This window comes from Gordionus sp. m RMFG-2023, chromosome 1, assembly GCF_954871325.1.
Source record: "Gordionus sp. m RMFG-2023 chromosome 1, tfGorSpeb1-WG-v2, whole genome shotgun sequence".
In the NCBI taxonomy this organism is placed as follows: domain Eukaryota; kingdom Metazoa; phylum Nematomorpha; class Gordioida; order Chordodea; family Parachordodidae; genus Gordionus; species Gordionus sp. m RMFG-2023.
This window is the reverse complement of record NC_088775.1, coordinates 59,756,649-59,780,304: the sequence shown is the minus strand read 5'-3', so window position 1 is coordinate 59,780,304 and position 23,656 is coordinate 59,756,649. Positions and strand designations below refer to the sequence as shown.

Genomic DNA, 23,656 nt, shown 5'->3' with positions numbered 1-23,656 from the left:
AATTATCATAAATGATGCGAGATGTTTCTAAATGACCAGTCAACCTCTGGACTAAATCTCTTAAGAGTATGGCCTGTATATTTACAGGATACGTTAAAATGCCTAAAAAAATTATACAATGCGTTGGATAAATTTAAAAAAATTAGAAATGATACAATCTTGAACCACACGATGCAACTTGTGGTTGTGGCAATGTATAAAAGAAACTTTTTATTAATTTGTTTTTTGAAGTAGGGTTGGTACTCCTTCATTTCGGCCAGACATAACGTTTGCATTGCACCATCATATACCTGGCATATTATATTCTTTGAATTAATAAGTTGCTTTAAAATGCAATCAGTAATGATTTCAGCAAAATGACACTGTAAATTAATAATTCCTATAAAATTTTCTTGGACTCCTCAAAAAAAAATTTAGCGAATAATTATGCTCAGGTTTTCACAACAGAATGCATCTTTTATCTCATCAGCCGTAAGACAAAAAAATGCATCTCACTTTTGTTATGTTTATCCTAAATATATTCAAGTACCATATCTGCCACAATAGATATTACTGCGTTTTTAATCTGGGGTGAAGTATATTGGGAATTTTTAGGTATAAATTCCATAATTTTATATAATTTATAATTCTGGATCTTTTTAGATGGTGTATGAAAGCATTGCTATAAATAGTCTAGAAGAATAAATCATGTTTTCATCATTTACAGCATCTGTAATTTTTGTTGAACTAGTCCCATGAAAATGTAGCTCATGTATGCTAAGAAATAGCATCAAATATTAATTTAAGATAATAACGATTTCGGTTAATTTGTTGGTTTACCAAAATTGTTGCTATCTCAGTATCCTTATTTATATTTAGATTTTTATCATGCCAGATTGTTATTGAATTTAAATGAGCTTTTGAGCTTTCATGTTTTAGCAATCCATTCATTATTTTCAGCTAATGCATTTTTCCAATTTCTGTCCTTTTTGTCCAAATTCATCACTTGGGATACACAAGCATTTCCTACATGGAAATTAAAAAGCAGCTTCAGCTTCTACATTGTACTCCAACCAGTCTCGATATCTATACCACGATTTAAGAAATAATCTTAGCCTTCTATGGATATCTTTTTCATGTAACTAATTGTTTAATTTGATTTGCTTTGGTTCATTGTTACCAAGGTCACCTGGAATTTGAAATGGACTTGAATTATTAGATGACATTTTTACAATATATAGATATTGCCAACTAGTGTTGTTAACCGCCTCAATTTGAACCGATTTTTAAAAACGGCTAACTCAATATTTTATTAGGAAAAATATTATGCAAGCCTTAAGATTTTGCTCATAGGCGATACAAAGGTTTTTACATCTATTAGCGAAATCTCGAGGCTTATACAATATTTTTCTGGCTAAAATATTGAGTTGGCCGTTTTTAAAAATCGTCTCAAATCGAGCCGTTTAACAACACTAAATGCTACCAACACAGTTAGGTTATTTCCACTTAATTTCAAACTCCTTTTAAGCAATAATATATATTATAATATACACTATTATAGCTAATCTCACAAAGTCAGTTAGAGTAAGTGGTGGCATGTGAATACTAAATAAGGTTTGCCATATAGCTAGGCATGTTATTCTAATAATTTTTAAGATAGTTGAAACCTCCATTTTGAAGGAATAGGTTAAAGTAGGATATCTACAGTAGTTAAATACTTAGATTAAAAATTTATTTAAATAATAAAATACTTTATTATTACCTAAGATAAACCATGAGGTTTTCTTCAATGGTTGTAGGATTAATAAAATTTGTGGCTTTTATGTATAAAATAATTTTACATGTTTTAGAATGAAATTATAATTTCCCCTATAAAATATAGAATTAAAGATAAAATAGAATTAATAAATACTTTGATCATTCTCATAAAATTAAAAAATTTCGTTCCTTTTCATGATGATTTTGTATAACAATAATAATTTGACTGATAAAAATTTTTGAAATGAAATCGCTTTGCACTATGAATGAAAATCGCTACGATATCGCGGCTAAATCGCAATCGAGCTTCACTATGAATTCAGGGTTATACAAGAACCTTTAACAAGACTTAAAACATAGTTTAAAATTTTTTTATAATTTTAAAATATAATAGCAGTGCTAATTTATTACAGGACCTAATGGTTTTAGATCTTTCTTCTAATATCAAAAACTTTTTCTGGACTAAAAATATGAATATATTTTTTTTAATATTTCTACATTTTACGCGTGGAGTTACAAAATAATGGTACAAGAAATTTCGTACTAAACCCAAAGATAAAAAAAAACTATCAACCGTTTAAAACAAACAAGTTTAGTTTTCTATATATTGTGTTGAGTTGATCCATCCATCGGGCCTACACAGCAGTCGACTCATCGGGCCTACCCAGTGAGTGGACCCATCGGGCCTACCCAGTAAGTCGACCCATCGGGTCTACCCAGCGATATGACCCAACCGAGCTATCCAGTGTGTCGACCCAGCAGCCGAACCAGCGATCTGACCAATCGGGCCGACCCATCGAGTAATGGCTTAATGGATTTTCTCAAATTTAAGATTGTTTTTTGGCTCAAGCCTTGCTTGGTTTATGACTAAGCCGACTGGATTCAGCAATTTAACAACACTACAATTAGGGCAATATTTTTTTGGTTAATATTTTACAATTTATCGTGAAAATCCGAACGTAATTTTTTTATTTAATTATAATAATGTCTGGTATATAGTAAATATTATACTATTCATAACTTAGTTTACCCATACGAATTAAGAATAATTTATAAGATTTATATTTTAAAAAGAATTATATAAATTATATATGTGTCAGATTTAGGAGGACACGTGATGAAAGGATGTCAATCGCCCTATGTAAAAGATATTACTTTATTTGCCAAAACCCCATATTATATATGGTAATATAAGAATTATATTATATTTAATTTAAGATATTTTTAGCTTAGACATATAATTAATTTTAAATGGCATCTCAACAAAATAAAATTAAATCATACTTTTAGTACCATATATGCTCTCTCATCTGGTTGGGGAAAATGTGGAGTTAGTATCATTCGAGTTTCAGGTCCTAATAGCAGTGAAATTATTATATCTTTAACTAAAAATCCTAATCTGCCTATACCCAAAAAAGCAAAATTGAGTAAAATATTTTGTCCCATTTCATCAGAACTTTTAGATACCTGTTTAATTCTATGGTTTCCAGGTAAAAATTGAATACTTTTAAAAAGGTATATTTTTATTAAATTTTTTAGCCATATTTTGATATTATAGCTTAGAAAAAGTAAATTTGGTGGCCCTATAAAAGCTCCCAATTTATTTAACCTTTTAAAAAATCATAAAATAAGCTAGGTTTGTTTTTTAATATGAGATTCATGAATAAGCAGCTTAGTATAGTAATTAATTGATATTTATACATTATATTATAGTAAACTAGAAATAACTTATACCAAATGACTGATAAAATTTAGCATAATTTATGTAAGTTAATTTGAAATTATAGTGCTATTATTGTTAAACCATTTGATTTATTATAAATTTACCCAAATTAACTGTTTAATAACACCACTGCTATAAACCTTATCAAAAAAATGAATTTTTTAATGTTCTTGTTCGTTCATTAACAAAAAGTTTAAATCACCTACCCACAACAAGCCCATTGCTTTAAATCAGGGTTGTGCATTTGACCGGTCAAATACAATTCGGTCAATTGACCGATATTTGACCGGTCAAATATGGTCAAATACGGTTAAATATGGTCAAATTCAAATAAATGTTTTTTACACCAATATTAACTTTATTTTGCATTTATATAATATTATAATAAATCTATGTATAATAATAAATATCATAATATTTTTTAATTCATTCTATAGTCAATGTTTCACCCTCCGTGGCAGAGTCTTGTTCTGATTCATATTCAATATCATTATTTTCTTTAATATTTTTAATCAATCTTAAATTATGATACACTCTTACTAATTTTCCTGCTGTAGAAGCCTTTAATCTATTTCTGTTTTTCGTGTGAATATTGCCCCAAACCGACCAATTTCTTTCAGAAGAAGAAGTCGAACTAGGAAATGTTAGTAAAATATTAGCAACTTCTCTTAATGGGCAAGGTGGGCAAAATGCATTCCACCAACTTGAGGCCGAAATTTGATTGTTTCTTATGGAAGTTACAACTTTCCACATATTATGGCTATTAAATATACTGCTTTTGCTTCTGAAATTTACTATATTACTCAAAATATTTTGATTATCACCACCTTGTAAAATACCCAATTCTTGTATTATATTACATACTTCATCAAATTCAGTATTAGTAAGATGCTCCCCTTGATATTGGGGGTCCAATAAATAAGCAGCATTGTGAGCACATGTATTTATATCAGTTTTTCTCTTTTCAAACATAACCTTAATTTTTTTTTCTTGAGATGGAGAAAATATAGAATCATGGCATGATTGTATTATGTGTTTTTCCAAATTAAGCATCTCGTTGGCCAAAGTACATTTATCCCCTTGCACTTTCAACAATGAGATAGCTAAAGGTTGGAGTATAGCTAAAAATTTTAAATTTTTCGTCCAAAATTCTTCGTTTAATATATTATTGGTAATTTCTATGGGACAAATATCACAAACAGCTTCTTCAACAACTGATGCTTTTAGAGCTTTCTTGCATATTTGAATTTGCTCCATACATTTTATTGACGATGCCCATCTTGTTTGGCTAATTGTACTTAATGTAGATGGTATGCCATGAAGATTCTTATTACGGGAAAATACTGCAGCTGGTATGTGTTTATTCTTGAAAAATTTAACAATTTTTTTAATTATTGAAATATGGTCACTGAAGGCGTCCAATCGTTCAAAATCGTGAAAGAATAACTGCAATGTATGCGCTGCACAACCATAACATTGTATATGATTATAAATAGATTCAGATTTTAGAATTCTCCAGGCTGCTTTCATGTTAGCGGCATTATCAGTAACTAAAGAATATACTTTTACCGGATTCAATTCATGAATTACATTTTTAAATTCCTGGGCAATATAATCTGCCGTATGGCGATTTTCCTCAGTATTTAGAAATTTGTAGAACACTGGAACAGGCGTCATCACCATAAAATTAATAATACTCTCGTTTCTAATGTTGCTCCAGCCATCTGATACAATTGATAAGTAAGGAGCTTTATCTATTATATCTGCAACTCTCACCTCCATATCACCTGACGCTTTGTCTAGAAGATATCCAGCCAGCTGCCTTCTCCTGGGTAATGTGTAAATAGGACGTATTTTTTTAAAAAATTCTTGGATGTAGGGATTTTCAGTGATGTGGAAAGGTAAATTGCTCGCATATACAGCCTTTGCAAACAATTGATCCAGCTCATTTTTTTCTTTAGGATTAATTCTATCTATGAAACCGGTTATACAAGATTGAGATTTATATTTAATCGCCTTGCTTGTAGATTGATTAGAAATAAGGGAATCAAATTCTCCTGAGTCACAAGACAAAATATTGTTCATTTGATAATCATTCTCACTAATTTCACCCAATTCTTCATTAGAGTTAGACTTAGAAGTATTACAAATCACATTTGTGATATTTGTAGAGGTTGATATTTTGGAACTACAGGGCACATAGTACAGCTGCTTAATAAATGTTTGACCATTCTATCAACGTGGGTGATATAGGACATCTTGCAAAACTTGCACACCGCTTTAACTGATTTACCATCGCGTACTTCTTGAAAATGTTTCCAAACATGATGCTTTGGTTTGACCATAATCCCTAATATATTAAAATTTAACAAAAAATGATTTTGATTATTGTAAAGTTAATCAATCTTAACTATTTTATAATTATCGACCAATTATTCCAATAATTTCTTAATATTATAAATATAATATAATAAACTTTTTACCAGAATTGAATAATATTCCGTAAATCTGACCAGAACAATTAAAATGAAAATTAATTTTAAAAACCAAATATAGCAAGTGTAAGTAAAACAAATGAGAATTAATATAATTTATACTCAGCTAAATATTAAATAAAATTTAAATTTATTAAAAAATAAGAATGAAAAAATTATATTATGATTATAATAAATCGGGTATTTTTATTTTTTTTAAGAAATATGAATTGAAAAAAATAAAGAAGGCGAGAAACGGCAATGATTAGGCAAAAAAATAACTAAAAATATTACTATATTTAGAAAAATTACATATTTATATTTTAATAAAAAAATAATAAGATTGATAAACATGCTTTTAATGCATACTAGTTAATTATATCAAAATATTTATTCGCCATTAATATTTTAGAGTATTTGACCGTATTTGACCAGTCAAATACTCCTCCGTCAATTGACCAGTCAATTGACCGAATTTGACCGGTCAATTGACCGACATGCCAACCCTGCTTTAAATATTTTTAAATATGCCTGCTCACCTAATCCTTAAAATATTCACCTACCCATGCCTGGCCTGTAGAATTGTTGGAAAGATTATAGATGATATAGAACCAGTTATATAGATTATAGTTCTATTAAGTTAAAATATTATGATATTTTTTAGCAGAGTATCAAGAAGTACCTCCAATCTCTTATATCTCATTTAGTCATATATCAAGAAGTGCCTCCAATCCCTTATATCTCATTTAGTCATATCAGATGGCTGATCCTTCAAAATATCTTCCAAAATCAATAGAGATTAAAAGCACACACAATGAGTTATTTGAAATTGTTTCACATGTTTGCTAGCTATATTAAAATTTGATGTCTTGCATAGTATTTACACAATTTTTTTTAAAATGTTATATATATAATTTTTAGAAATTGGTTATTAAATTATAGTACTGTAAACATTTCTAAAAAAAATCGAACAAGTTCAACATTTATTGTCAAAAATGGAATGCGTTCACATTCATGTTCACTTTCAAAAAAAGGAACGCATTCACGTTCATTCAAAATTTTATGATGAATTTTTTTTAAGATTTAATTAAATAATATTTTTCAACACAATATATTTTTATTTTGAAAATATAATTATAAATACAATATAATATAGCAAATAAAAAGATATTTTTATTTATAAAAAATTTTTCTTATTAATTTATAATAACAATTGTTTTGCAAAATTTTCATCTGATAGACAGGAACGCTTGGCAGTTAATATGGCATTAGATATACTAAAAACGTGCTCTACAGGGGCAGATGAGGGGATTGCAGTATGATACTTAAACAACTCTTTTAACGTTGGGAATTTTAAAACATTTATTGTTTTGTCATTTGTTTCAAAAAATTGAGATAAGTTATCCTCCTCCAATCCTTCCTCTACTTCTGTCAAAAAAGTATATCTTGAAATTAACAGTTCTTGCATTATCATTTCTAGGGTTTTCAATGCATTTTTTCAATAATGCTATAAGTTAATTTTAGATTCGTTCTGTGGAAGTTTTATCCATGGCCATTGAAGCTGAATACTGGATGTATAATCGCAAAAGGAACAATTGATCTTCATATATATGTTTAAATCTTAATTTGATAGTGATAGGTTTAATACCTTTTAATAATCCCATTTTATACAGCGTTTATCAATGGTTGACCATATTTTAGGTCACTAATTTTTTTTAATTTTAAAATTGCTAACGTTATTGTTGGGTTTAAGTAGCCCAAATACATTTTTTCTTCGAATTTAATGATTTTACTTAGTTATATTATATAAAATAATTAATATTACAATCAAATGAACTTTTAAATCGGAACTTGAAGATTTTGAAACTGATATAATGCTTTTTGGGCACATTTCACATTTGGTAAGTATTGAATTAGTTCCTTCAAAATAGGATGTTACTGTAAAGCATTTACCATATTTGGGCCATTGTAATGGTAATTCATTTGATTTTGAATTTTCAGAATCAGATGAGGATGATGAAATAATAATATCCTTTCTTATGTAATCTATTAAATTAAAATATAAGCATTATCAAATTAATAAACGATAATAATGGCATGTTAAAAAAATTGAAATGTGAAAAAGGAAAAACAGCTGATTAAAAAATTAAGACTTTTTTCTTAAAAAATTTGGATTAATATTAAATTTTTCAAATAAATAAAAATAAAAAGTGTTTTTAAAATTGAACGAACGTTAAATCCACATTCAAAGTTGGTCAAAAATAAAAGGTACGTCGTTTATCATTTTTTTTCAAAAAAAAACGAACTTCGTTTACGCATGCGTATTATAGAAAAATTGATTTATTATTAAAATATATTTTTAAAGATAAATACCTTTTTGGAAATTTTTTGTGGTTATTAAATTTTTTAAAAAAGTTTTTGTATTTAATATTCAAATATTTTTGTATTTATATTTGCATACATTTTTTTGAAAATTCGCTAAATTCTGATGATGAAAATATCATTTATCATAGTTATGGTTTAGAAAATCATATAAAACCAAAATTCTTAAATTCAAATGCTATCAATTATAATTCTGGGATAAAAAGTCACTTTAGAAAGTTTATAGAAAAATTGTGTTAAAGGAGAGCTTATTCGAACAATAGATTCTTTAGAGAGTATGGAAAATTTTTTTAGGTGAAAGTTTCAATAAAGATCTCCATTTGAATGCAGCAGACGTAAATCGATTACAAATATAATTACATAAACTATTTTAAAATCAATAATATGTATATTACCACTTTTAAAAATTAAATTATATATAATAAATTTATAATTGTAAGCAAAGAGATAAGTTTGATAATGATGAATAAGATTGAGATTCAATTATAAAACTCAACTCCAACTTTTAATGTTTAAAAAGCAAACCCATACTATTAGCATGATAAATCAAATTAAAAACTGAACTGCAATGGCTGGAATGCATGGGAGTTTTAGAAAAACTAAAATTTTGTAAAAATTCTTCAATTGTGCCCTTACCCAAAATGGATGGATCCATCCATACGGATTTGTGGTGACTTCCAGCAGACAGTTAATGCCAATATAAGATTAAGAATTTAGTTATTAACTATACTAAATATCTGAAAAATATACGGTATTAGATTTATTAGAAGCATTTTTTTAAAATAGCTCGTGAGGATGAAAAAACGCTTTCAACGATCAACCTATTAGACTTTATTGTTTCACACGAGTTCCATTCGCGGTAATTTCAGTACCGGCCATATTTTAACAATCAATGGATCACTTATATCAATCACTTCTATTTATTTTGGAGAAAAATGAGAGCACTTATTACTTGTTATTTATATCTATACATATATATCAATAAGAATTTTGTATATTTTTAGCCTCTGCACTTATAAATTTATCGTCTGCTTACTATTTGTAATTTCTAGGGTGATAGCAGTTTTTGGAGACCCATCCGATCCGATATTAAATTGATATCGGCCGATTACCTATCCGTTATTATATCTGATTTTGTATTCTGTAAACTTACTAATCGTTTTAATTTTTAGTTCAATGCATTTACTCATCTCATTTACTTTTTAATAGTATAACACCAGAAGTAATTTTTGTCTATAAAGTTTGATTGAATTGAAAAAAAAGATTGTCTTGAATCGAAGATCCAAAATTGTTGCTATGAAGTATTTTTTTTATTATAAATATAAGAAAAATGTTTAGTAAGAATATCTTTACGCATAGCATCCTTCATAGTCTGGACACCTTTATCATATTCACTATGTCTAGCAAGCTCTTTTTAAAGTAATTCTATAAATGGTCACCACTAATTTCTTTAGTGATGTGTTAAATTGGTAATAGGGCCAAATTTAGTTTTGTTTCATTAAATAAGATAGTCCTTCTTTTGCTCCGGGAGTCTTTCTTACATGTAAAAAGTTGAATCCCACGGTTCAGCTAATTGTTAAGGTTTATAATGGTTCATTATGGTAAAAAAATTTTTTTTTATTGAAGCAACACCATCGTCTAATTTATTTTTATTAAAAGCATCTATGAATTATATATAAAAAAAAATATAAGATTCAAAATAACTCATCTTTAAATATATTGTAATATATTTTCTAATATAAATGGATTCATATTTGTTCATTGTGAGGATAACTCAAATTTTAGCCCCGAAAAGGCCCTTTCTACAATAACTTTTTTGCAGGAACCGCCAATACTATAAGAGCAAGTTTATATATTCCTGGATATTCAAATTTTTTCGATTCCTAAAATATAAAAACTGAACCGGTTTAACCTTTTTTATAAGGGTTCTTTTTACTCCTTCAAAAAATAATTATATCGGTTCGGTTACTGTTCGGATATTTATAACCGTTTATAATGGTTTAACGGTTCGTTCCGGTTCACTCTGGGTCCCTGGTACAATGGCATGTATTTTACTTGTCTATTATTCCAATTGATCATCATTTTGCTTATAATATCCGCAATATTTTGCCCAGTATGTGAATAATTAGAAGTTGCAATAGTAATCTTGCAATTGGTTCAAAATTTTCATTATCAGATGACAAGGCAAGCTGGATGCGAATCAGACCCTGAACATCAGGACTACACATCACTTAAACTAAAGGGGATTTTTTCCCCATCTAATTGACATTTAATTTTATTAGATATGGGATTTTGTGGTTTTCACATAAATGCCTTATTAGTCGATTTAATCCAATATCCTCTACAATGGAAAATGGCTAATTATCCAATGCTATCATTTGGTTGTTATATAGCGATATGGCTGGATCTTGGGTCCTCATTGTGCCATATTTTTTGTTTATTTACCAGATCTGGCAATGTTTGATTTAATTTAGAAGTTTTTATCTAACCTGATTCTTTTCTAATTTATTTCCCTTTCTTTAGTTAAAAGTGAAAATGAGTTGATATGGTATGTTTCGAGTTATTTCCTCAAATTAGTTGTGTTATATGTCTTTTGAGATTTCCCACCTCTAAAAATTTTAGCGATAAACGAATCAACTTTATATTACAAAATTAGAGCTTGGCGAATCCAATTTAAAAAAATCTAATATAAGCTGATAGGAAACCATCAAAAATATTTTATTAATTTAATACCTCAAAAATCTTATGAAATGTATAAAATAAAACAAAAGATTATTTTAAAATAAATTATCGCACAATTTTTAAAAAGAATGTTATTAATATAATCAATCTATTATTAAAAAGACAAATATAAAAACGATTTTATATATAAAAATATCTGATTTTTTTAGATATGCTAATTTTAGCCGATTACAAAACGGCTTAGACGAGATTTTAGGTGAAAAATTGACTAAGCTTCTAAAAATCGGCTAAAACTAAATTAGTCTAAAATTCGGAATTGGCTAATCATCCATCAGCGTTCCGCAAGATATGCCTAGCATTAATTATTATTTATTTTTAGTAAAATAATTTATTTTATTTATATTTAATGTTAAATTATTTTATTAACAAAAATTAAACATATTTATATGATTTAATATTTTTTATTTAAATTATTATATTATGAAATAAAAATATTATGAAAATAGATTTTTTTATTTTATGTTTTTTAATAAGGCTGTGTCCTAAATTAAAAAAAAAATTCTTTAAAAGTTTAGAGAGATACGAAACATGTCCCGAATCATACATTTATTTTCAATTTAAAATATAAATGTTTGATGTGAATGATTTACTAATTCTATATTTTATATTATTTGAAGATAATCATGTTCATGAGTGCCAAATTTAAACACTTATATAAATCCTCAGAAACTAAAATTACTAATACTATACAAATTGTTAAGGCTGACTGCTTATTACATAATATTATTATTGATATTGAGGGCAATCTTTGTACACAAATTATTTCATAATATTATTATTGATATTGAGGGCAATCTTTGTACACAAATTATTTATGAAACCTTTATTGCAAAATTTTTATATACATTTATTTTTAAATTACCATTACCTTATATTTCTTATGAATGTTTAAATTTGTCAAAGTTATAGCATTTATTTATAAATATTCAATAAAAAGTGCAATAAAAAGTGTTATTTTGATTTGTATTTAATTTAAGGACTGCTAAAATGACTTAATCAATACAAAATTATTGAAGATAATATACAAAATTATAAATATGAAAATAATAAAATTATAAATATGAAGGGAAAATTTCTTTTTAAATTCAAAAATTTGTATCTGATTGACTATATCATTTAACATATCTTGTGTGTTTGGCTCTAAATCCTAAGATATAGATTATTATATAGTTCTAATTTATTGTTATAATACTTGTGATGATATTTGTACATTTAACATATCTTGGATGTTTGGCTCATAATCCAATAATATAGATTTTTATATAGTTCTAATTTCATGTTATAATACATGTGGAGATATTTGTACATTAATAGCATCCTCAGATTGTTTCAAACTGAAACTTGCTTCAGTGTGCTTACATATATCCTCCACATTTTCTTTTAGCCAGTAAAAATCTTCAACAAATTTAAATGCTTGTTGTTCATAATAGCAGCACCTGAACCTAAAATATAAAATAATATTTATATAATCTCTTCCCATTTGACTTTACTTGCAGCTGTATCTCTATATTTTTGTGGTGTAATATTACACCACAAATGTCTATAAGGTCTTATATTTTCCATCAATTGAAATTCGTTCGCCATTTTTATTCCCTCAATTTGCAAAAGTTTAAGGATAAAATGATTAAAGTTTTAAGAATCACGTAATTTGCCCAAAATCGAAAAAATCATTTAGACCAACATTTTAGTTTTCCATTAAAAATGGCTTATATTATTTTTTTCGCTAGATTCGCGCAAATTGCGCGATATAATTTTTATGCAATTTTTGTTATTTAGGACACAGCCTAAAAAAAATGATATGCTGCTATTGTAATTATTTTTGTTACAATTTATTAGTGATTGTACACGCCCAAAATTTTAAGCCAAATATATTTTTTGAACATATTTTGATTTGATAAGAATTTTAAATTTACTTTGTAAATAAATTTTTTTTGAGGAATTCTTTTGTGAATTTTATTATAAATAAACAATCTTTTAAGTGAAATCTTTTATAATTTTTTTTATCATTTTTGTAAAATTATCTATTTTTGTGGTTTTTTCTAAATAATTTTTTCTAAATATTTATATTAAACTTTGTTATTTTATATGATCTTTTTAATAATAATATTTTAAATGTGCCAAATTGTCATTCGTAATTTTTTAAGATTTTTGAAATTTTTTGACACAAAAGGGTAAAAATATAATTTATATTGTAAAGATGTTAAAGTATAAATTCAATGAATATATTCCTTAAATGACAATTATCATAATCGGTATTTTTAAACATATTAGATTTTTTTTTGATTCTAATGGGCAAAACATGTTAAATTAAAATTACAATTAGGTTGTACCATATTAAAGACAATTGTCATAATCGTCATTTTTAAAGTTTTTTTGACGTAAATGGGCTAAAATAAGGATTGCTAACATGTTTAAATAAAACTTTAGTGAAGATGTACCATTAAGTGACAATTATCATAATTGTTATTTTTAAAGTTTTTAATTTTTTAGACGCAGATGGGCTAAAATAAGTATTGCTAACATGTTTAAATAAAACAATTTTGTATACTCATGGCGAAATCGGGATGAGTCTGAATTCTGGGTAAGAATTTTATGAAAAGAACTTAAAAACCATATGAATATTATTTTTCAATATGATACGATCAACATCATTTAAATTTTATCTGAAGATTTTGAATTTTATAGACATATGGTAATAATAGATTGCAATTTATATTTTATAACCCATTTCCGTCAAAAAAAATTCAAAAAACTTTAAAAATAACGATTATGACAATTTTACTAATCTAGGGTACATCTTCATTGAAGTTTTATTTAAACATGTTAGCAATACTTATTTTAGCCCATCGTCTAAAAAATTTAAAACTTTAAAAATAACAATTATGATAATTGTTACTTAATGGTACATCTTCACTAAAGTTTTATTTAAACATGTTAGCAATCCTTATTTTAGCCCATTTACGTCAAAAAAACTTTAAAAATGACGATTATGACAATTGTCTTTAATATGGTACAACCTAATTGTAATTTTAATTTAACATGTTTTGCCCATTAGCGTCAAAAAAAAATCTAATATGTTTAAAAATACCGATTATGATAATTGTCATTTAAGGAATATATTCATTGAATTTATACTTTAACATCTTTACAATATAAATTATATTTTTACCCTTTTGTGTCAAAAAATTTCAAAAATCTTAAAAAATTACGAATGACAATTTGGCACATTTAAAATATTATTATTAAAAAGATCATATAAAATAACAAAGTTTAATATAAATATTTAGAAAAAATTATTTAGAAAAAACCACAAAAATAGATAATTTTACAAAAATGATAAAAAAAATTATAAAAGATTTCACTTAAAAGATTGTTTATTTATAATAAAATTCACAAAAGAATTCCTCAAAAAAAATTTATTTACAAAGTAAATTTAAAATTCTTATCAAATCAAAATATGTTCAAAAATCTTTTTGAACTTCAAAAAATATATTTGTCTTAAAATTTTGGGCGTGAAAATCACATAAATTGTAACAAAAATAATTACAACAATATTAGCATATCATTTTTTTTATTAAAAAACATCAAGTAAATAAATCTATTTTCATAATATTTCTATTTCATAATATAATAATTTAAATAAAAAATATTAAATCATATAAATATGTTTAATTTTTGATAATAAAATAATTTAACATTAAATATAAATAAAATATATTATTTTCTAAAAATAAATAATAATTAATGCTAGGCATATCTTGCGGAACGCTGACGGATGACTAGCCGATTCAGAATTTTAGACTAATTTAGTTTTAGCCGTTTTTTAGGATAAGCCTAATTAAGTTTAGCCGATTTTTAGGCTAAGCCTAATTAGGTTTAGGCGTTGTTTTTAGCCGATTACACAACACTAGATATAACTTTTTCAAAAAATTTTATAACTTCCTATTTTTATAATGTACAATTTTGTAAATATTAAAACGTCATTATATCGGATCGAAAAATTTTATAATATGGGCCAATAACTGATATTTAAAAAAATATGAAATATCGGGGATCCTATAAAAATATCGGTACATCCCTAGTAATTTCTAATATTCCCATATTTTAAAGTAAAAGGTGTGTCGGATCGGTGAAATTTAAGTATGCCACCCATTTAATGTTCTAAATAAAGATAGTAAATATAAATTGTAAACGAAGTACAATAAATATAATTAATAAATGCGTCCTAGGCGGTGGTAAAATTTAATTTAGACCGATACCCATCCGATATTTATATTGATTCTTCACCACCCCCCTTTGAACCAAATGTAATTAGGAAATCAATATTTTTTTAGCAAAAAATTGAATTTTAATTTAATTTTTTTATTTCTACAATATAGTTTACGGATATTGGTAGTATTAAATGAGTTTTTCATTATTGCTCTCCGTGAAATTAGAATTCCGCAGATAACTTATTTTGCAAAATTATCTTTGTCTTTTGTAAAATATTTCCATAATTCAATATACCATATTTAAAAAAATTCTTTTATTTAAGGTATAAATAATAAAATAGCCTTATTTTTTAAAAACATTTAAAATAAATAAAACTTTGGGTGTTCCTTTCTATTTTTTATAAAAAAACCTTTAAAATACTATAAATCTATAAAAAAAAATAAAAAATATTTAAGGGGTGGTTTGCATTTGCATTGTTTTTAAAAAAATTATTTAGAAAATATTATTAAGGCTGCGTCCAATATGTTTTGAAAAAATCCTTAGAATTTTAAAATTTAAACAAATTAATAATAAAACAGATATGATTCAATTATTGGATATGTAATTGTATTTATTATTTTATATTACCTTTCAGTTATTAAACTTTGTATTAACCTATTATTTGATAATGGTTATATTTAAATTTTATTTATATACTTAATAAATACATATATGTTGTAAATAATTTTATCAATTAATAAACAGTTGGAAAACCAATAATAACTTTTTTTGAAAGATAATTTTTCTATAAAATATATATAAATTAATATATTTGAGTTATATAATAAAATTGTAATAGAAATAATATATTATCTTTTAAAAGTAGGAATAGAAATAAGGTTTTCATTTTCTTTGTTGTCATTATCTTGATCTAGCTATTATTCAATAATAAATATCAAATAATAGTAATATGATATACAGAAATTATAGTATCATCAAAAGAATCAATAGACATATTTTGCCCAATATTTATATCATTACGTGAGTTAGAATTTTATTAAGGTATGATGAAGCCTATTAAAATAAATTAATTTTATATACAAATATAAAATAATACTGTTCCCAGATGTCAATTTTCGTATTCCTAAAATGAAACTATTTTATATTTTTGTCTTAATATCTTAAATTTGTCTGTGTCAATTTAAAACTTGACTCAGAATATTTAGTAATATCATCAATATTTTCTTTTAACCCAATGGCGTAGCTAGGAATTTTTCTTAGAGGGGGTCCATACATATAAAAGCCTGGGGGCTTCGCTCCCAGATCCCCTTTAACGGGCCTTCGGCCGGGTTTATCTTACAAATCATAACCATATCTTCGATAATATATAATAAATATATTTTTTTAAATGCATCAATAATATGTTATTATAATTTAGTAGATTATTCTCAATGACTTTATAATAATACTATCCAGAATAATTTCAATAGTAATATAATATCCTTCCACAAACATCAAAACCAGAAAAATATAAATATTAATGGTGTTCATTTGATATAAAGTCACTTTTAAGTCTTTTGAACGTATAATCTAAAAATAAATTTTTGCTCTGGCAGGGGTCCAAACCCGAAAACCACCCCCGTAGCTATGCCACTGTTTTAACCATATATATTGAATATAATTTTTATTTTTACCGGATTTTTGTTGTGTGAGAGAATATAATTTATTAAATTTAGCCTTTGCAGCTAAAAATTTCTTTTTCACTTGATCATAATTCAAGTATGTTTTTCCTATTCCCTCCCAAATTTTCCTATTTTCTACGGAATCTCTAAATTTTAAATCATTTTTGCACCAGAGGTTCCTGTGGACTCTTATGCTTTCCATAAAAATTTTTTTTGAAACTAAAAAATATATTAATATAAAAGGCTATAATCGTTTGGGTTAGTAAATTTATAAAAATTAACAGCATTAAAAATTGTACTCACTAATTTTTTATAAAAATTTCACAAATAAATAAATTTTGAATAAATTTTTATTCGAATTTATTTATTTTTATTATTTTTTACAAAATAAATTTTTATAAATACCGAAAAATGAAATTGGACACTATTTTATTTTTACATTAAAAATAGTTTATGTTATTTTTTTCTTCAAAATTTATTTATATTTTTAAGATTTTGGACGCAGCCTAATGTAAAATAAATATACATAAAATGGTTCGGTTTTACAGGTATCTGCCCGATCCGATATTTAATATCGGCACAACCCTAGATACAACCTATATGCTTATAAATGTGGATATTTTTTTAATCAGCATTTTTTCCTTTGGGGTCCCTAAATTTTCGGAATCTTTCAGCGCCATGTGGTTGACGGGCCCATGTATTACACTACTTACCCAAAAAAGAACATTATATTTTTTTAAAATAAATAATATACTTGAATAAAATAATTACAGGACCTAAAAGTTTTACTGGAGAAGATTGTTGCGAATTTCATATTCATGGAAGCTCTGCTGTTCAAAAAGCAGTTTTTAAATCCCTAGAATCTATGGAAGGTGTTGGAATCGCACAACCTGGGGAATTTATCAAAAGGTATGCCTACATATTAAGAAATACCACTCCCCCCCCCACCCCACCCCCTCCCCTGAAACATGATATACGTTAGTTGTTCATCATTTAAAAAAAATGGATTAAGTTATAGATCCTACATTTTAGGGGCCGCCATCTATTTTTTACAAATAAAAATTTCCATTTTTGGTAAAAAAAATGCATATTGCGGAAGAGCCGATAGCGTCGTCAAGGTTTTCACATCTTATATATATATATTTAAATTTATAAAAGTGGTTAAATAAAAAGCAAAACAAATTTTCGAAAACCACCATTGCTTGAAAATATAGGTAAAGCGGTAAACGTTTACCCGAAGCAGAGTTGTTAAACGCTATTTTTAAAAGTAGCGCGCTACCGCTATAGCTATTTGCCAAAAAAAGTAGCGCGCTACCGCTTTCGCTATTTGTCAAAAAAAGTAGCGCGCTATTAGCTACCTTTTTTCAAAAGTAGCTTTAGCTACTTTTAAGCTACTTTTTATAAAAAAATTTTTAGAAACAAATGAAACAAATTTTTTTTATTTTTTTTTTTGCTTATAATGTAAATGTATAATAAATAATATATAAAAATAAACATTTATAAATATAAAAATATAGTTAGTTTAGATTATAAAAAAATAAGTAATATAAATAAATATTTATTTTAATTTGTTGCATTTTAATAATAATATCATTTCAATATTATCATCCCCAAGTCTAGAGCGACGATCAGAAAGTATAAGCTTTGCTTTACTAAATAATCTCTCTACACTAGCACTTGAGGGCAAGGAAGCTCTAAAAATATTTAATCAGATCAATTTATAAATATAAATAAGTTTTTACCTTCTGTTATGTGTCCAACTATCTGCCGTGGTACATACATAAGATATATCTGATAACTCTACTATTAGAGCATCTTTCATCACTTTGAAGTTGTCGTCTATTTTATCCACAAGTGTCTGGCGACATAAAACTGTTGTGCCAGGGGATAAAGTTTTAATCATCATAGTAAATGATGGATTATCAACCAAGGACAATGGCTGAACTGTGTCAATTATAAAATCAACAATTACTTTATCAGCCTATTTTTGTGAAATATTGGCATGTTTATCAGTTAATTTGGTTTGGATAGTATTTGTCTTTTTGAATGAAGATTCTCCTATACCAAAATTTTTTATATGTTTCTCTATTTCCTTATAGCAATTGGCTTGAACAGTCTAATAAAATAAATAATATTATAATGTAAAAATAACAATTTACCTTTAGGTGTTTCTTCAGGTTATAGCTACTCGATTGATTTGATGATATATTTTTTTTACATTTTAAGCACAGGAATTTGAATCCAGATTTTGTTTTAATATTTATTTAAAAAATTTTTTCAAATCTAGGGAATGGGAAATCGTTATTAGAGTTATTAAGTACATTTTCTTCCATTGAATCTTCCATGTCTGAATCACTTTCAAGAATTTGGATATCCATGGGCGATGCCATTTTAGATTATTAACACAGATTGAAAATATAAATTAAAAATTGAAAATATATTTAAATTTCCAAATTAAATAATAAATTATAAAAATTATAATTAATTATGATATTATATTTAAATTTTCATGTTTATACTTACATTCATTATATTTTTTAAAAGTAGCGAAGTAGCGCGCTACTTAGCTACTTTTAAAAAAAGTAGCGCGCTAAAAAATTAAATAATTTTAAAAAAAGTAGCGGCTATTAGCTATAGCTACCAAAAAAGATAGCGCGCTAAGTAGCGCGCTACAAGTAGCGAGCTACTTTAACAACTCTGACCCGAAGTTAGAGAATTAAATTGGGTCCAAATTTCTTTTTCTTTCGATAAACCTTTAGAGATTTAGTATTTGAAATATTTTGATACATGGCGAATGGCCCTTATTTTCGCGAATCATGAACTTAAAAATAGATTAATTAGTTTTTTTGCAAAAAATGGGATTATATAGGGCCTTTTATAATGGCAAAATGGATTTGATCGAAGTTGAAGGTTTGGCCGATTTGATTAAATCTGAGACCGAACAACAAAGAAGGGCTGCTTTGAGGATAGTAGGGGGTGAATTGAAATCTCTCTACCATTGTTGGAGAAATATTTTAATCAAGGTTTCAAAAAATTTAGAACATAAATTATGTTTTTATTACTTCAAAATATAAATAATACTGTTTTTTGAATATGAGAAAATAATTATAAATAACACTTACCTAAATATATAGATAATTTATTAAGTTCTATTAAAAATATTTGGCAATGTGTCATAAATTTGTTTCGAAAATACTTTAAAAAAAATAGGCATTTCCTCATACAAAATATTATATTAAACATGATGTGAAGCTTGAGGAAGATGAATGGGTGCTGACGAGTAAAGGGATGCATATTGAATATTTAGAAATTATATTTAAAAAAATATGTATTCACAAATTAAAAAATTCTTATAGAACCAAGCTGATATAGAAATGCTTATCGATTTTAGCGAAGAACATCATATAGAAATCCTTGTAGAAAAAAAAATACTAACGGAAATAAATAATCTCCATGTAGCTATAAACTCATTTTTAAAAAATTCAATGTTTCGGGGAGAGAGATTAGCCAATGGTTTTAGGATCACACTAGTAGGTATTAAACGATAGACAGATCCAGTTTATTTATATATATCTTATATAAAATCTATAGAAGTGAACTTTAAAAATAAAACTGGATAGTAATATTAATATTGGTAAGATTCTTTAAGACTTTAATAAATTCTGAGTCCGAATGGATGAATGAGGGCCTTTAAAATATTTTACTGTGTATACACTTTACTGTTAATATTATAGTATAAAATTTCTCATATGGACTTTGAACCGTAAGGATGTAGGAAAAAACATGTTTAATCACTTCGAATATAATAGAAGAACATCGTTTAACGTACATTCTAATTACTTAGGCTCACCTAACGTCGGTAAAAGCACACTATTCAACATTCTCTGTCAATCCAATGGCGCAATCGTATCCCCCATTCCTGGTACTACGAGAGACGTTTTAAATGTATCTAAAGACCTGGGAGGGTACCCCGTCATTTATGCCGATACTGCTGGTATTAGGAAATTTTTGGGTGGTGAAAAAAGGACCATCGACGAATCGACTATCCACTTGATTGAGGAAGAAGGCATAATAAGAGCCAAGGATACGTAATAATTTATTTAAATATTTTTTCTGTATTTTTTAATAAAATAATTAACGAATATATTAATTATATATAATCTAAGCATATCTCAGTCGGATATACTTCTAGTCATGCTAGAGGCCCCCAAAATATCTTTTTCGAAAAAATCTAGAGATACACTTTCAATCATTAAATATTGGCAAGATACCGTGGAAAAGTATGTCAGAAATGAATTAACGCTCGATTACTCTTTGTTCCACAAGGGGGGAAGTTTGAAAGTGAAAAATGCCAATACCGAAATAAATTTAGGTAAAATCTTTTTAAAATTTTTTTTATTATTTCAATTCAAATCTTATATCTATCCTGCTTGATTTGCCCATAAAAGTTCTTATTATATTTGAATAAAATTTAAGAATTTCCATAACATTTACAAAATTAAATTAAGAGTATAATGTAAATATAATTTCATATTCACATTGGACACCCATCTGATAAAATTTTATACGGGCTTTTTATCATGGTAAACTATTTTTTTGTGATCCTCTCAAGATCCTTGTACAAGTTACCCGGTCCGGCCCTTATAAAAATTTGGAAATGAAAAAAATCAAAATAAGATTTATGCTTTACCTATTTTTTTAAAAAAATTGGATTCTTCTAAGTTTTATTTTTTTAAAAATTCCGGATTAACCCAATCCTAAGCCCTGCAAATTCATTTTTTTTCGGCAAGACCCTTACCCAAGCCTGACCAAAGATTTTTAATCTTTACGCCCGGCTCATCTCGATTTTTTTGATTTTAGGCTTGGACCCTACCCTAAATTTTTTATTTAAAAATATAGTCTGAAAACATTTATATAAAGTTGAATATTAAAAATCACTTATTGCTTTGTCCTAATCCTAAAGTAATTTTAATTTTCGACCCGATTAGAAAAAATTTTTGCTTAAAAAAACCATGCCCGGTTCGATTTTGAATTAACCCAGTCCGAACCCTCCTTTGGGTAGATTCGATTGACGATTCATTCATTAAATAAAAACACATTTAAAAGCTCACATATCTAGGATCCAGCGCAAACGCAGTTTTATTGTCTGCACATTGACTAAATGATATATACTTTGTTTAAAAAAATCTATTCTATCTTAGAATTAAAAAAACATGTTTATACAATATATTTATGATAAATATCATTTAGTCTAATGCAATTGATTCCTATATAGGTACACTTTTAATGAATGAATCTTCGATCGAGTTAGTTTATACAAAATAGCCTTTAAATATTTTTCACCAATATCTCAGCTTGTAAAATATTTTGTCGTTCTTTAATTCAAATACTTTCTTATTCCTTTCCGAAAATCTGTAAAAAAAATAAACATATTTCCAAAAATAAATTTGACGTATTTGTTTTAAATCGCGCCATTTTAAGCCGAATCTAAAATCTTTAGATAAACTTATTTTTTAGTCGAAAAATATATTTATCCTTAAGATTGAAGCAAGAAAAATGGCTCAACCTTGAGAAAACCGAAAAATAGCATCTCAAGGCCTGACTCAAATTAACCGATTTTGCAATACTGTGTTTTGTATATTTTTTTAATAATCGTAATAGTGTAAGTACAAAATCTATAATAGTTTCTAAATCATATGCAAAATGTAATTTAAATATTTTTGGAAAATGTATTTGATTAACTAATTTTATTATATGGATTATTATTATCATATATTTTTTACACCAATAATTAAAACACTATACTATTTACTTAGGTACTATTATCATTTTTATTGTTTTTACATTAGACAAACATACGAATATCGAGAAGCGAATCCTCTTCATTGTTAATAAATGCGATTTATTAGTCAATCATGTTAACGAAATTTACGAGGATTTTGATTATGTATCAAATATTTTCGAAAATTTAATCTTCACTTCATGCAAAAACAAGAAAGGTGTGCAACGATTGATCAAATATATGATAGACATCCTGGTTGAAATGTATGTTATATATTTTTAAACATATTTTATTCAAAAACTTATAATTTTAATATAAATTTTTTCATGTGTATTTAATAGTATTAAACCATCTGTATAGTGTGTTGTTAAGTAGCTGCCTATCTTTTCTCAAAAATAAGCGCTGGAACACCGTTTTTTTACGAAACTCGGATAGCTCCTTTAAAAGTAAAGAGGAACTACGTTTACATATTGTGAGCGTCTTTTTATAGACATTGATCACCAAAATTAGTATAGCCTTTAAAAGAAGAAATAATTCAATATATTTCGTTTCGGGTCTGGCCCTATTCTATTAAAAAAATTTGTCCCTCCGATCTGAAGATTTTTTCAGAGGTTCGATCCAATTTTTTTATTACTGAAAAGTTATTAGCATGAAGAAAAATAGACAATTTTGATGTTATTCTTGGAATCATGATTTATGAGTATGTACATTTGGTTCCACCTCTAAATAGCGAGCATCATAATAGCGAGGTATTAAATGAATGATAGTTTAAAAAAGGCTAACATATAATATACAAATAATTTTATAAATTATTAAAATGTAAATAATTATTAAAAATATATAAATCATTTTATTATAATATTATTATTATATAATTATAATATTACACCTATTTTTTTATCTGATATTATTATAGTATTTTATAAATTATTAATAAATAATT

At 26.3% G+C, this 23,656-nt stretch overlaps 1 protein-coding gene across 3 annotated transcripts in view; it reads left to right on the top strand.

Annotated features, from left to right (window-relative positions):
• Positions 1-2,887: 2,887 nt before the first annotated feature.
• LOC135931875 (tRNA modification GTPase GTPBP3, mitochondrial-like) overlaps positions 2,888-23,656 on the top strand; it is a 30,969-nt gene continuing 10,200 nt past the window's right edge. The window contains exons 1-8 of one of the 3 annotated variants that reach the window (XM_065469270.1): positions 2,888-2,922; positions 2,966-3,089; positions 17,705-17,840; positions 19,801-19,954; positions 20,288-20,465; positions 20,776-21,019; positions 21,098-21,303; positions 22,781-22,976. In XM_065469270.1, the coding sequence (XP_065325342.1) occupies positions 2,920-2,922; positions 2,966-3,089; positions 17,705-17,840; positions 19,801-19,954; positions 20,288-20,465; positions 20,776-21,019; positions 21,098-21,303; positions 22,781-22,976 (1,241 nt within the window). In that variant the 5' untranslated portion in view covers positions 2,888-2,919. Of the gene's footprint in view, positions 2,923-2,965; positions 3,228-6,871; positions 6,981-17,704; positions 17,841-19,800; positions 19,955-20,287; positions 20,466-20,775; positions 21,020-21,097; positions 21,304-22,780; positions 22,977-23,656 lie in introns of those variants that run through there. The other 2 variants (XM_065469214.1, XM_065469335.1) reach the window with 2 other exon arrangements.